General features: G+C 34.3%; 1 protein-coding gene across 1 annotated transcript in view; it reads left to right on the top strand.

Annotated features, from left to right (window-relative positions):
• Positions 1-1,273: 1,273 nt before the first annotated feature.
• Positions 1,274-15,194, top strand: part of LOC143249576 (guanine nucleotide-binding protein G(o) subunit alpha-like) — an 88,813-nt gene continuing 74,892 nt past the window's right edge. The window contains exons 1-2 of the mRNA XM_076499683.1: positions 1,274-2,043; positions 2,349-2,391. Of these exons, the coding sequence (XP_076355798.1) occupies positions 1,926-2,043; positions 2,349-2,391 (161 nt within the window). The 5' untranslated portion in view covers positions 1,274-1,925. The remainder of the gene's footprint in view (positions 2,044-2,348; positions 2,392-15,194) is intronic.

Here is a 15,194-nt window from a genome sequence, read left to right on the forward strand (position 1 = left end):
AATTCATGTTTTGTTGGTTTTGTTCTTTGAACACATTGATATTGTGTGCAACTGATGCGTGGTTCATTTTGTGCACTAATAAAATATCTACTTATGTTTAGAATTTGAAAAAATTATATTTTATTTTTCGAATTACGAAGTTTTCAGTGAATGCAAGTAGGAAACTTTCGGGGTTCAGTACCTCCAACAAGGTTAAGAACCACTGGTGTAGGGGTATTGTCTGTTATGTGCTTTCAACACATAGCTCGTAATATCATTCCACTGTGTTTTACGTGATTAATTAATTGACGGTCATTGGTCACAGAAGTTTCTTACGAGCCGAAGTTAAGAGATCATGGGTAAAAGTAGGAAGCAGGTACAACTCAAGAAAAGAGATATATAAAAAACATTTCTGTACGTTCACTCACACCGTATATTGGTTATAGAATTTTTCAGTTTTATGTTGTTGCAAGGACATAGCGCCATCTATGAACTTAGTTAACTTATGTTAACTAAAGTCAAAATATAATAAATGTTAAGTTACAATAATAATTGGAGATGCAGAGATTATAAAACCCCACTAACATACCTCTTGTTTCAAACTATTATCCCACAAATATTAGCTGAGTATCGATTAGCAGCCTAGGAGTAGTTAGCTAACGAATAAACAGGAGCACACAGATATTTGTGCTTTTTATATACATATTTTAAAGTTTCGAGTTTGAATGTACAGGGAGCGTGTATCTTTAAGGGTTCTCTTTTACGTCAGAACAACACCAGCTTTATTTCCAATTTCTCCCGTTTATTAGCTTAACGGTAAGCTTGACAGGTTATAGCGATGAAAACCGTACTTGGATTCCCATGGTGGATATAGCACTAGTAACCCATGGTGCAGCTTTATGCTTAACAACAAAGAAAATTTTCCAGTATAATTTGTTTTCATTATTCAGTTACGAAAGAACATTCGAATTAAAACAGCAAGAAGAAAAACGACTTCAAATATACAAATTAGTTTGTTTGATATCACAGTTTACCTTGTTAAACGTCTTTTGATGAAGACTTGTCAAATTAACCGTGATACTATAATATGGAAAATTATGAAATCATTAATTACAAAGCTGTTAAAAGATAAAGAAGGTATATATATATATATACACTGCATTACATATTATGCTTCTAAAATAAAGAAACGATCACATTAACAATTTCAGACCTGAACCTTGAATTATCAATGAGTAAGAGCGATTTATCTGGAAATTTTGTTGTAGGTGGAGCTCAGTGCTGTTAAGCGCTTGCACGTGCTGCCTATAAAAACTACGTGCAAAGGCTGGTTACAAATATCGGTTGTCCAATATTTGGTGTGTTATGGGCTAGTTTACGCAGAATGAAGCTTTATCTTTGTAAAAGAAATTTCCCCAACGGTGATAGTAAAGCGTTAAAACCTACACATTAAAATTTAATTTTAAGTTGTTACTTGGCCGAGTCTAATTCCGTAATAGTTATTTTGACCGGTGCATAATTTGAGTATATGAAAATTCGTTTGGATCTATTTTAACGTTACTGAGCATCTGGTGACGGTTTCTTGACGTCATGATCCCTGCCGAGCCTCATGATGCGAAACCATGGCAACCGTAAACTGGGAAAGCCGTACTAGTTTGTGATTGGTTACCACCATTCGCAATTTCTTTTCATTATCATATCGTAGCGGATTCTTTTCCGGTGACTGTGGGCCTTTTTGCTGTGCTGTTACCACTGGCGGAGAAAGAAAATACTTGGTTTGTACGCAAAGGATAACCGTGGATCTTATATTGTGAGGATTTTTTTTTTGATAAGGAAGAGGCTGCCAGTGGTGACTTCGAGTGGTTTTTATAGGAGTAACCAGTTAAGTAGTGTGTGAGAAGAAGCCGTTCTAAAGGAGCCCAGAGCCGCGGACTGCTGCCGCCGCCATGGGGTGTGCTATGAGTGCCGAGGAGCGAGCAGCAATGGCCCGTAGTAGACAGATAGAAAAAAATCTTAAAGAAGATGGAATGCAAGCTGCTAAGGATATAAAATTACTACTTTTAGGTAAAACCTTTCTGCTGTATAATCTTCTCATTAACAATAAATAATTAAGGTTGTTAAAAGTATTTTTGTATATAAAAAAGAATCGTGCAATACATTAAAATAATTCTGCATGTTAGTATCACTTACCTTGACACTTAGTAATTATGATTTTTTGTCCTCTGTTCAAAAATATTATTTTCACGATCGTGGTGTACATCTGCATATATAGTATAAACAAATGAACTTGACATGCAACTCAACTGTGCTGATCGATATATGGGTTTCCATGTCTTTACACGCTTTTATTTATTTTTGTTTCTTTTCAGGTGCCGGGGAATCAGGAAAGAGTACAATCGTAAAACAAATGAAGTAAGCTACAATATTTTTTCTTTTTTGGTAGGATATTGTATATTGTTATACACTAAGAATAAAACTTACTAAGCCTAATGGCAGAGTATTGGAGTCAATCAAATAAAACGATTTCTTGGGTGCGGCCTAAAGTTAGGGTGTGGTCGAACTGGAAGAATCGAGCATGCTAGTGGAAACTCGTCTTGATAGGAATGATACACAGAAAATATATTTCGCTGAGAAATTAACGGCATAGTTTTGCATAATATTTGCTACAGTACTTTAACGACATTGATTAAATTGCAGAAGATACCTAAAATTAACTCTCGCTTTAATAAATTACACCTGCCATATTTGTATAGTTGTGCGATTTGGATATTTTGCTCCATGTGTATTATAATCAAAGAAATAAACACAATTCACCTAATGGCCTTATAAATGAAGTGGCGAATAAATAAGCGATATATTTTACATATTTTGTACTTCTGTTTCTATTGTGAAAGGCATTGAAAGTTAAAGCGAAATGTCATGTTTTGCGAGTGCATGCATGGATGGAAATCGATCGAAAAGGCTGGCGCCATGTTGGGAAGGCGCCTCGATCTTGGCTTTCCGGCACAGCAAGCGGGTAGTGCCGTAAGAAACAATAAATAATCGCTTGCTTCGTTACAGGAAACGTTTCCCACACAGAGTTTATGAAACGGTTGTACACAGTTGAGATAAAGGCTCGTTTCATGAGGGTAACATGGTCTAACAATAGTTTGTCGTGTGAAAAGTGTAGTGTTACTTCAAATATGGACTTAATCTGCTCTGTATAAACTTGAGAGTGTCTGTAAAACGTTTGTCGTGTAACTATATTACCTTATAAAATATATGATTTTAACACTAATACAGTCTTCAGTTCTTCGCTGAATAGTTTGTTTTGGAATTTCGCACAAAGCTACTCGAGGGCTATCTGTGCCAGCCGTCCATAATTTAGCAGTGTAAGACTAGAGGGAAGGCAGCTAGTCATCACCACCCACCGCCAACTCTTGGGCTACTCTTTTACCAACGAATAGTGGGATTGACCGTCACATTATACACCCCCACGGCTTGGAGGGTGAGCATGTTTAGCGCGACGCGGGCGCGAACCCGCGACCCTCGGTTACGAGTCGCACGCCTTACGCGCTTGGCCATGCCAGGCCTACGCTGAATAGTAATTTTACATTGTTTATCGTACACATTAGTCGTATGTTTTGATTTGAAAATTCAAAAGTATTAGAAACAATATAATGTTTTACGTCTTATTTTATCTTTATGTTAAATACCGACACGGAATGCCAATTATATAACTTATTAAGGTTAGTTTTTTATTCACAAGAACACATCTTAAAAAAAACAAAAAACTAACAACTACGTGAAGAAGGCATTAGAAACTGTAGAAAGTGTTTATAAATCCACGTATTCAGTTCAATTGAATATATTCATAAGTATCGAATGTCAAACGAAAATGCAAACAAATTAGGAGTAATAGTTTTATAAACGCGTATTATAAAAACATTGTTTTTTAAGTGGTTTCCTTATGTAAATATTTAACCATAGCATGTAATGTAGGGTTTCTTATCACGTGACAGTTCCTTTCCAGAAATAAAGTTGTCATGGTTATACAAAGAGACATTATTGTTGTCCATTGCGTTTATTATTGCACAAAATTAATATAAATTATTTTTTATATGTACATCAATAGTTTCCGAAAATTGTATAAAGCAGAAGCTTTAGAACACTATGCAATTCCTAACTAAGTTTAGGTATTGATTTGTTTTTGCTGCTTGTAAATTTTATTGGGAAATAAAGCTGGAAAGCCTCTGTAATTTATTCAGTATTTTTCTTCATTCAATGAATAATTGTCAGAATTAGATCCTTGTTTAGTTGTATAGATAGCTCCCTTTATCCTTGTAATAGATGTAGAGTGGAAGTAACGGTTTTAACGAACTCAATATTATTGGCCTAACAGTAATAGGCCCATTTTTTGAAGGCAGGTTTGATTTGGTTTAGCAATAAATGTCACGTAGAAATCTATAACTATTTTCTTTTGTTTGCCTGTATGGAATTATAAAGAAAACAATTAATTAGGCTGTAAATCATATTGTATATGATGCCTTTGTTTCAAAATGAAATATCAGTGTTAAAGATGTATATATCTAGTGTGTAAAAAGAGTAAACCATGTAAATATTTACACATTACAATGGAAACAACACAAAAGAGGCCTGACATGGCTAGGTGGTTATGGCGTTCGACTTGTAGTCCGAGGGTAGCGGGTTCGAATCCCCTTCATACCAAACATTCTCACTCTTTCAACCGTGAGGACGTTATTACGTGACAGTCAGTCCCGCTATTCGTTGTCAAAAAAGTAGCCCAAGAGTTGGCGGTGGGTGGTGAATCACTAGCCGCCTTTCCTCTAGTCTTACACTGCTAAATTAGGGACAATTAGCGCAAATAGCTTTCGTGTAGCTTTGCGCGAAATAAGCCAGTCACTTAACTATATTAAGTTTGTTATTTATTAAAACTAGATTTCAGTATTAATGATGCATTTTTCTTTCCGAAATTGATATTTAGTTTACAAATACTTTAATACTGTAGTAAAAGGTAGTGTATATTTTGCCTTGATTATTCACTTTGTTTTTCCTTTAGCAAAATGCAGTGGTATTGATTTTGTGCCAGTGTTGTAAAACTAGATTTGTCACTTTCAATAGAAGGCTTACCTCTCTCTCTGTACCTACAACATCGACTTTAATTTTATATTTATTTTGCTTTCAGTTATATGTAAATACAAGTATTAAACGATTTATTTTTCGTGTTTAAGCTATAAGTATACTCCTATAGCTATATAAGGTACAGGGAATTAACTGTTTTTATGAGTGCTAGTTTTGCAACCATTACAAGTAGATTCTTGAAAAATTGTGTATGGGTGAAATATTGTTACCAAATATATAAATTAACAAATTAAACGAGATATTTTCTCGATTTCATAATTTTGTTACGAACTTTCGTCAAAAGTTTTAACAGACATAATAATGATATCTGTATGATTATGTATTTTTATTAGCATTATATTTAATACAGTAAGTTTACCGAGTTAGAAATGTAGCAGGACTAGTACTTCTATTAAATTTTGACAATAAAAACAAATTTTGATACGCTTTCTTCGAAAGGCTTAGAGAATTTTATAGATATTTATGGTTTGGGGATGTCAGTTAATTAACTTAAAAATGTTTTTATAATAGTATGGAGCTAACTGTATCACTCAAAATGTCTTTTTAATGATTTATTCGAAATTAAAACAAATTGTAGACATGGATGTCTCCTTTCACTTATTTGTTCATTTTAACGGGTGTATGTTTGTAATTATTATAAAAATTAATTAAATACACAACAATAATTAAAAATAAGATTTAAATGTTTTAGAAACAGGTCATGTTTAGGTATAAACCTAGAAATATGTAACGTTGTAAAGAGATGAAGTTCAATTTTTTTAAATAGTAATTACTAGTTAAATAGAAGTTTTAAAACGTCCAGTTATTAACTTTAATCCTTAACTTTAATTAATTAATTTTTAAAAATTAATTTAACTAGTAATTGCTAGTTAAATAGAAGTTTTAAAACTTGAAGTACAGGATTTTCAACAGACTTAACAATATAAATCATGATATTAAAATTAACAGGCTTGAAAGAAAGCCAAACTAAAAAAAAGCAAAACACAATTCATTTGGATGTTTTGGAATTAATCGGGCTGTTGTGGAACTCAGTCGGTTTTTTCATAAATTGCTCCTTGTATATGTCAAAATAAGAATTATTTTGTTAAGTATCCATTATTGTCAGTGTTCGTCCGTAAATCAATTCTGATGAAAATAAATAGTGGAATAACAACTAGGAAAATAACTCTGAAACAAACAAATTCTGTCATGTTTCTCGTTTGGAGTATTTATCTATTCCGGTTCCTCTATTATTGTACATAAACTTATGAATCATTATCCGCAGTCCTAGTAAGATTACTTGACAGTTGAGAACAATGTGAATTACATACAACCTGCTGCTGTTCTTAATCTAGTTACAATTTTCTGTTGGTCAAGTTGTTACTCGTACTTGACACGAGTTATTCAGTACGTCCAGTTATTCACTTTAATCCTTAACTTTAATCGAATCTGCCTTTAGTTTAATAAATGTCATTTCTCTATATGGTCATGTTTGTTTGTTGTTTTTGGTTTTTCCAAATTGATTTCTACAAGTAGCTAATTTTCTTTCTTTAATCTGTTAGATTTTTGTGGGACTGGAAAAAATTTGACCAACCCTGAAAATTAAAGAATTGCTAGTCTTGAATAATGTGGAAGAAGCGCAAACCAAGTGCTATTGGAAGAATTTCTGTTTTACAAAGTATAAATTTATAAAATATATTTTTGTGGGAAGTTTACCAAGTCCCTTTTATTGAATATTCAGGTTATTAGCATTAATTTTTAAAAATTAATTCACGATATTAAACGTGAGATCATATATATATAAAATTCATTTTTCAAGGTTATATTTTATTAATGCCGTAACGCTCATATAAATGTCCCCCGTTCGGATAGCGCCAAGTATTCGGGTTTACAGTGAAGAAGTTAGATTCCCCGTGGTGGACACATACTATAGCTTCGTGTAGCTTTGCTCTAAAACGAACACACGCACTAATGTGAATAATTAATTAATAAAACCAAAGAATGCTAAACAGTATTCAGTACATACTGGAAGTACAAATTACGATACATATAATACGATAGGGTTATATAAAAGTAGGGAATATTGGAAAAGAAATTCATGAAAGCTTTTGAAAGGATATTTTGGGCCCAGCATGGCCAAGTGAGTTAAGGCGTTCGACTCGTAATCTGAGGGTCACGAGTTCGAATCCCGGTCGCACCAAACATGTTCGCTCTTTCAGCCGTGGGGATGTTATAATGTGACGGTCAATCCCACTATTCTTCGCTAAAAGAGTAGCGCAAGAGTTGGCCACTGGTGGTGATGAATAGCTGCCTTCCCTGTAGTCAAACACCGCTAAATTAGGGACGGCTAGCGGAGATAGCTCTCTAGTAGGTATCTAGATTGCAGCATATTTTAAAATATAAAGAAATTCACTGCTGTGATATGTGGTGGGATTAATCCACACTCACATATAACACTGATAGATCATTTAGTTAATGAAGAAGGATTCGTGTAGAATGAAAAATATGAAATAAGATAAAATAATTAAGTCAAAGTATAGACATCACTGTTTAACTAAATACAAGTGTTGACATTTAAGTAAATTTAACTTAATTTTAATATACATTTAATAATTTTTGTATAAGCAGTTTTGTTTTGAATTTCGCACAAAGCTACTCGAGGGATCTGCACTAGCCGTCCCTAACTTTGCAGTGTAAAATCAGAGGAAAGGCAGCTAGTCATCACCACCCACCGCAAACTCTTGGGCTACTCTTTTACCAACGTATAGTGGATTGACTGTCAAATTATAACACCCTCAGGGTTGAAAGGGCAAGCATGTTTGGTGTGACGGGGATTTGAACCCACGACCCTCGGATTACGAGTCGAGCGCCATAACCACCTAGCCATGTTGGCCCATTTTTACTTTTATATGTCTTTTTTTCTTCAGTATTCTCAGTTGATTCATATGTTATCGTTCGCAGTTGATAATGAAACTAAAGAATGTCGTTACTAATTCAACGTAATAGAAAAGTTACATTCGAAATTTCAAAAAGCAAATGATTTATTAATCTTTAATATTTTAGGTGGAAACAAGTATTTGTATGTCAAATCTATTGAATTAATAATATGGACTAGGTTCATAATATATATATATATATATATATATATATCCAAAAGGGGTATTTTCTTGTATTTGTTTTCTTTAGTTAATATTCCCCAGTCGCAAAGCGGTATGTCTGGCGACTCACACCGTTAGAAACTGAGTTTCAATACCCGTGGTGGGCAGAGCATAGATAACCCACTATGCAGCCGTTATACTTAACTTCAAACAAACATATATAAGGAAACGCAGCTCACTGGTATTGGTGCTTTTTGGAGTAGTAAACAAACTGATTTTGTCAAAGTTGTTTTTATGTTTGAAACACAACATATATCCAAACGTATGAGTGTATTAATATCATTTGAACTTGCAAAATGTTGATAGTATAATGAAAACTTAGAAGTATTTTCTTAGTTTAATACAACCGGTAAGTCTTAACTGTTTTTACTTACATTTGATTGAATAACAAATTGAAATCGTTCACAATGACATGTTACATTCAGTTCTCTGTTATTTTTAATTCTCAACTTGTTCAAATAAGTTTGCAAAGATGAACTGCATGGATTTCTTTATAACTCAAATACCAACTTTATCAAGCATTAATAAAAGGGAGACGGTTGTAACTCATGGGGGATGACTGAATTTATGTGTATATATATAGGCTTATGCATTTTATAAACTTATCTGAATAATGTGTATTAATTTGTGTTTTTTTCGATTTCATGCATGCGTGTAATGATTATAAACTTTCCTAAAAATTATCTTTGGTGTCAGAGTTCCATTATATTTGTATTTAAGTTGTTGTTTTTTTTAAATTTTGGTGGGTGCGAAATTGAGGGGGGGACATGACAGAATAGCGTCGTCCAACTAAAAATGCGTTGGATTTTTTATGTCTGTTATTAATGTTAAACATAACCATAGAAATAACTTTGGGATAGCTAAGTAAGTCAGTACTGCCTTAAACATTCACTAACTTAAAAATATTCTTTTTAAATGTGGATCCAGGCATCGTTAAGAATCAGTATTTCTGGTTAATGATATTTTACACCACTACGAGGTGTTGTTTTTTTTCCTATTTCATTTTAGAATTTTCATGGAAATTTATATAAGAGCTAGCTGAGCATAGCTGTTCTTAATACTGAAGTAATAAATGTTAGGGAAGGCGGTTAGCAGTTTGGGTTTTCGCTCAAAGCTACACGAGAACTGTTTGCGCTAGCTGTCTCTAATTTACCAGTGAAAGAGTAGAGGGAAGGTGGATAGTTGTCACAACGCACCGCCGACTCTTTTACCAACGAATAGTGGGATTTACCGGCGAGTTATAACGCCTCCACCGCTGAAATTACGAACATGTTTGATGGAACAGGGATTTGAACCCGTAACCCTCAAATTGCGCCCTAAACACCTGGCCATGCCGGGTCCAGGTGGTTAGTGAACGACATTTACTGCTAACCTCTAGAAGTATAAGAGAAAAAAAATTAATTTTATAAACCCAGGTAGGGATCAGTATATATTTAATAGCTGTTTGTTTTTGAATTTCGCGGAAAGCTACATGAGGCCGTCCCTAATTTAACAGTGTAAGACTAGAGGGAAGGCAGGTAGTCATCACCACCCACCGCCAACTCTTTTACCAACAAATAGTGGGATTGACCATCACATTATAACGCTCCCACGGCTGAAAGTATGAGCATGTTTGATGCGACGAGGATTCGAACTCGCGACCCTCAGATTACGCGTCGAACGCCTTAACCCACCTGGCCATGCCGGGCCTTTGTGTGTGACAATTTAGGCAACTTGATGAGTGTAATAAGCTTTAGTTTTCTGCTAAGAAAATACAATGAAATAGTTATCGCTAATATTTAGACATTTTAAAGTGGTTATATGTTAAACGAGCGATTTTTACAGCCGCCATTTTGTTTCATCAAGATCCATGTTAAGTACTACGGTGCTTAGTGATAATGCATCCACAGTTCTAAAGTATAAAGAACATTTTTCTGGCAACAGGATTTGAACCATAAATAATATTATACAATAAATATGTGAATTTAAAGTTATGTTATATAGTATTCATTGAATGTTTCGCAGTTGATTTATAGTTCTTAAAAAAAATATATACATACATATTAAGTAAATTTGAAATATATATGGAAGTGATAATGAAAAGACTCAAGCGATACATATACAGAAGTCAGAAACAGCAAGTGATCAGAACTACATGGTGAACTTATTAATAATATGAATCATTGTCTTAGAAAATCCGAAAGAAATATAAATAAATTGTATAATGTATTAGTACTTTGTATGTGAGTACTTTGGTTTAGTCTAAGTGCGACTTCTTGAGTTCAAACTGCCATATAGTTTATCAGTGTACGGGTACATAATATTATTCTAGTTGTCCGGTACTACTCCCTACAACTCAACCATTTTATTTAATTATATTTGACTTTTTCAGTTTTACACAATCCCATAAAGCCTAAAGACTATTCATATTAGTGCTGTCCAAACAATAGTTGTGAGTGTTCTCTTGGCCTGTTTACTGTCAACATGTCGTTTCACCATATTTGATGTATGTTTGAGATCGTATCCTTGCTCCATGACTCATGTTCCTGAGGGAATGGCTTAATGGATCAGAACATGTATATGCTTTTCAACAGTCAAGTTGCCATAAATTTTGTGTAGGTCACCGAAACTCAGAGGGAGCCCTAAACTTACTCTACACAATTACTGTACTTCACTTTAAATGTTGTACATCGACTATGGTGTGGTTTACTTTTTCCTCGTATCATAAACTGTCGTGGTTGTTGTTAAATAATCCAAACATGAGTTTATCTGTAAAGAGCACACGTCTACATCTTTGATAATTTCATTTTTTACGGTTTGATGACCATTTCAACCGTTCAGGTTGATTACGTTTTCTCAGATTGCTATCCGACCAACAACACGTTCAGCGAGACAACTTCGTGCTCATGGGTATATCTCTGTTCTTAAGGCAAGATTCGCATCTGGATTTATAGTGAGGTCATTGGCATGATCTGAACTCAGTCATTGTCTATCTTGTACAGATTATAACTTGAGACACTTCACATTAGTTTTGAAAGGTTTCGGTTTTCTATCTCAACCATTTCTATTATTAACAGCTTCAGTTTGACATTACTCTCTTTAAGGTATTTTTAACAACTCGTGTACAAGTATGGTGTCTTGCTACAATTAGTCGCATGGTGTATACTTGTTCAGCCGAAATTGTTTTTTACACGCTTGTCTAGCGGCTTTTTAGCCTGGAAACAATCACTAGGTTACGCTTTTTGTTTACTGATTTGTACATTATGATTGTCTGTTCTGTTATAGGTTTTATAGTGAAGAAGTACTTTATGACTGGTTGGATGACAGCAGATTAAACGTAGCTTGTCAATACGTGAATGTACTATTGTTATGCAACTCATTTTCGCTCAATAAAAACGCGGCACTGCTGTAGTTATTACTTTTTATACCCACATTTCTTTCAACGTTTCCATGATTATTTCCAATGGTTACGTCAAGCGCGTATAGTGTTAATAAAACTAAATTTTTTTTTTTTAAATTTCGCGCAAAGCTACACGAGGGATATCTGCGCTAGCCGTCTTTAATTTAGCAGTGTAAGACTAGAGGAAAGGCAGCTAGTCATCACCAGCCACCGCCAACGCTTGGGCTACTCTTTCACCAACGAATAGTGGTATTGACTGTAACATTATAACACCCACACTGGTGAAAGGGCGAGCATGTTTGGTGTGACAGGGCTTCGAAGCCGCGACCCTCAGATTACGAGTCGAGTGCCCTAAACACCTGGCCCATAAAACTAAATAGTAATATATTTATTATCTTTACGTATTATGTCACATTTCTTTTTTCTCTTATTTTGTTTATGAATAAACAGACCGATTGATCTTAGTAGCCTCAATATATGATCAGATGCATATTGTTTTATATATACAGTGTTTAGACTTGAATACATATTTGATGTGAATTAGTTATCGGTAATATTTATTACAATCCTTGAGATACAGTATTTGCTTCATTACACCATTGTTGTATTCAAATTCCTTCATCAAAAAATGCCTATAAATTATCGAAAATGTTTTTATTTTGTGTATTAGGCTTGGTATACATAGTTTAATGTCCCGTAATTAAAATGTTGTGTTTCGTTCACTATATTTGCTATTTAACAGTATTGCTACGGGTCAGGCACCCAGGATTTTGCATAACCTAATTTTGCAAGTCATTCCGGATCGTTTGTTTATTGGCTAACACTTACCAAAACTTGATTAGGCAAAAAACAGACGATTGCCACAATTTTTGCGAAAACCAGATTCATGTCTGGCTATAAAACAGATATCGACATTCAGTAAATGTACTGATTGTGTATTGATAAAGAACAACGTTAATACAGGAAAAGAAGAAAATTGTTTGTTAGTGCGTATGTGCAGTACTTGTAGGAAATGTCCTCAGTGCTAATATGGATGCAGCGGTTTCGACTCAGAGGTCAAAATGGCACGAAGAGCAGGCTGGGAACAGGCACAGAGCAAATTAAAAGCACGAAGAAATGAAAAAAGGAAGAACTGATTATACTATTCTATTGGAGAATGATGAAGATGAAGTGTTCAGCAGTACTTATGAGGGTCCCTTGGATTTTGTGACACCAAATAAACAAGGCAGATCATCAAAAAACTCAAGTGCGAAAACAAGACATTGTTGAAGTACTCTGACATGGCGTGGGAGCGATGTCTTTTCATTTCAGTAATTCCTCAGTAGTGAATCACAGCAACACCAAACTTTCCAAATGAAGGGTCTCAACGAAAGGTATCAAGTTTCAGTGGTCCTCACAAGAACAATCGATTGCTTGCGTTCTGCATGATGGTGTTAAGGATTATATACACCATGTTAGTCCCAGAAAATCCACATAGTCTTATAAATGTGATTGGAAACGACATTTGTAAGAAATCTGATGATACACAAATATTCTCATTTCCCAACGAAGTGCAACAAACTCTGCCAGAGAAATGTATTCAGAGAAAAGTTGTACTTGCGCTGCTGCGCTAGTCGATGACATTCAAAGAAATGAAAAATGAAGATTGGAGAACAAGCTTTTGAAACAGCTAGATGGCGCTTTCGTCGATTGAAGTCTTGATTTTAACTGCAATCAACAGTACGATCTGTTCAACTTTACTCTAAGCGAGCTACACTGAAAGCGGTAGAGTACCATTAACAAAGGTGATGAGAATTATCACACTGACGCTAAAGTCATGGCTTTTGCATCTACTCTGAAAACAAAGAATAAGAACGGAAACAAATAGCCAAGAACACAAAAAAGTATGGTCGATCTCAGCCAAGAGGCCGAGATGGTAAGTCAACACCACACGTACATCTAGTAAGTTAATTCATGTGTATTATGGAAGTGAGAAACGTGCACTACTAATTGTATCGTGAAACTTTATGTGGAATTTTAGTTTATTTTGAAAACACTAAAAATGGAGTTTTAGCTCATTCCAGAATTATGTTATATATTAATGTCTGCCATACAACCCAAATCATGGGTGTCTGGCCCATGGAAGCACTGCTAAAAATGTTTACAATTAATAGCCCCTTAACGGAACAGAAGTAAATGTAAAGGTTTATTACACTGACAATCAGTTTTCAGTTCCAGTAATGGGCACAACATAGATAATTTATTACGTAGCTTTGCGCTTAACTACAAACGAACAAATACACTAAAGGATAAGCGCTTATACGATTTTAAATGTTTTGAAATATAATAGGAGTGTTTAGGTACTAAACACATTGATTATTTTTCATGTCTCGATGTAATTATTTTAGTGTAATTTTATTTACCTTAAACAACAAAACCCTAGACAAAGTGATAGGTAAATATCTCTTGAAAAATATGTATTGTTAAGTATTTGTTTTAGAAATATGTATTTATAGAAAATTTAACAATTAAGAATTGTCACAAAAATCTAGAAAATCAACTACGCTAACTAACATTTCTCCATAAAGCGCATAAACATGAAATAATAACATTAAATAAAAAACACATATTAGATAAGAAGATAAAATATCTGAAGAATATCTATTTGTGGCACCAGTATTAAAATTGTACAACTACGACATTCTTAACCCAATTAAATAATAAAAGTCGTAATGTTCTTGACTTTTATTCATGCCAGTACAACATACAGTATACGTATTGTACTGTGCAAACGTGGTAGGACAAAGTCAACAGTTAGATTTCGGGCTATTCTCAAAGACCGTTGGAAGGTAAATCACATGTGAAACATTAACAGTTTACTAATATTCATATTTAATACAACAGAAACTCAGTGGAAGTGCTTGAAACAATTTATATTTCATGTGCACCCCTTTTGCTTTAACAACTGCAGACAGTCTTTCTCACATTGTTTCAACATTTTTAATCAAACTGTTCTTTGGGATTTTACTCCGAATATCTGTGATATACTTCCATAAACTTTCTTTGGAAGTAATTTTTTGATTTCTCAAGTTGTTGATCTGTCACATCCCAGATCTACTCAGTTGGATTTAGATCAGGCCCCTGTGGAGGCTTTGCATAATTTCAGTGACTCCAGCAACTTTTTTCTCAAGTAAGTATTACCTACATAGGTTGGATGAATGTTCGGGGTCATTATCCTCTTGGGAGTAGAATCCTTTACCGATATACGCAAATCATCGGATATGCCATGATGGATCAATATCTGATTGTACTTGTGCTGGTCCATTATTGTATCTATTTGGTAAATATTTCTTGTTACCTTATCAGAAAAACACTCCCAAACCATCACACTGCCTCTCCAGTTCTTCATGGTAGGTACTATGCATTGTATCTTTCAGCTTTCTTTTGCAGGGCGTACAACCTATGCTTTGAACCAGATATTTCAAACTTGGACTCATCCGTCTTTAAACCTTCTTACTTTGCTATTTTCAAATTTACGTGTATTAGTGTCACGATTTAGGGTGTACATGACAGTGTTT

This window comes from Tachypleus tridentatus, chromosome 1 (assembly GCF_004210375.1).
Source record: "Tachypleus tridentatus isolate NWPU-2018 chromosome 1, ASM421037v1, whole genome shotgun sequence".
NCBI classification, from domain to species: domain Eukaryota; kingdom Metazoa; phylum Arthropoda; class Merostomata; order Xiphosura; family Limulidae; genus Tachypleus; species Tachypleus tridentatus.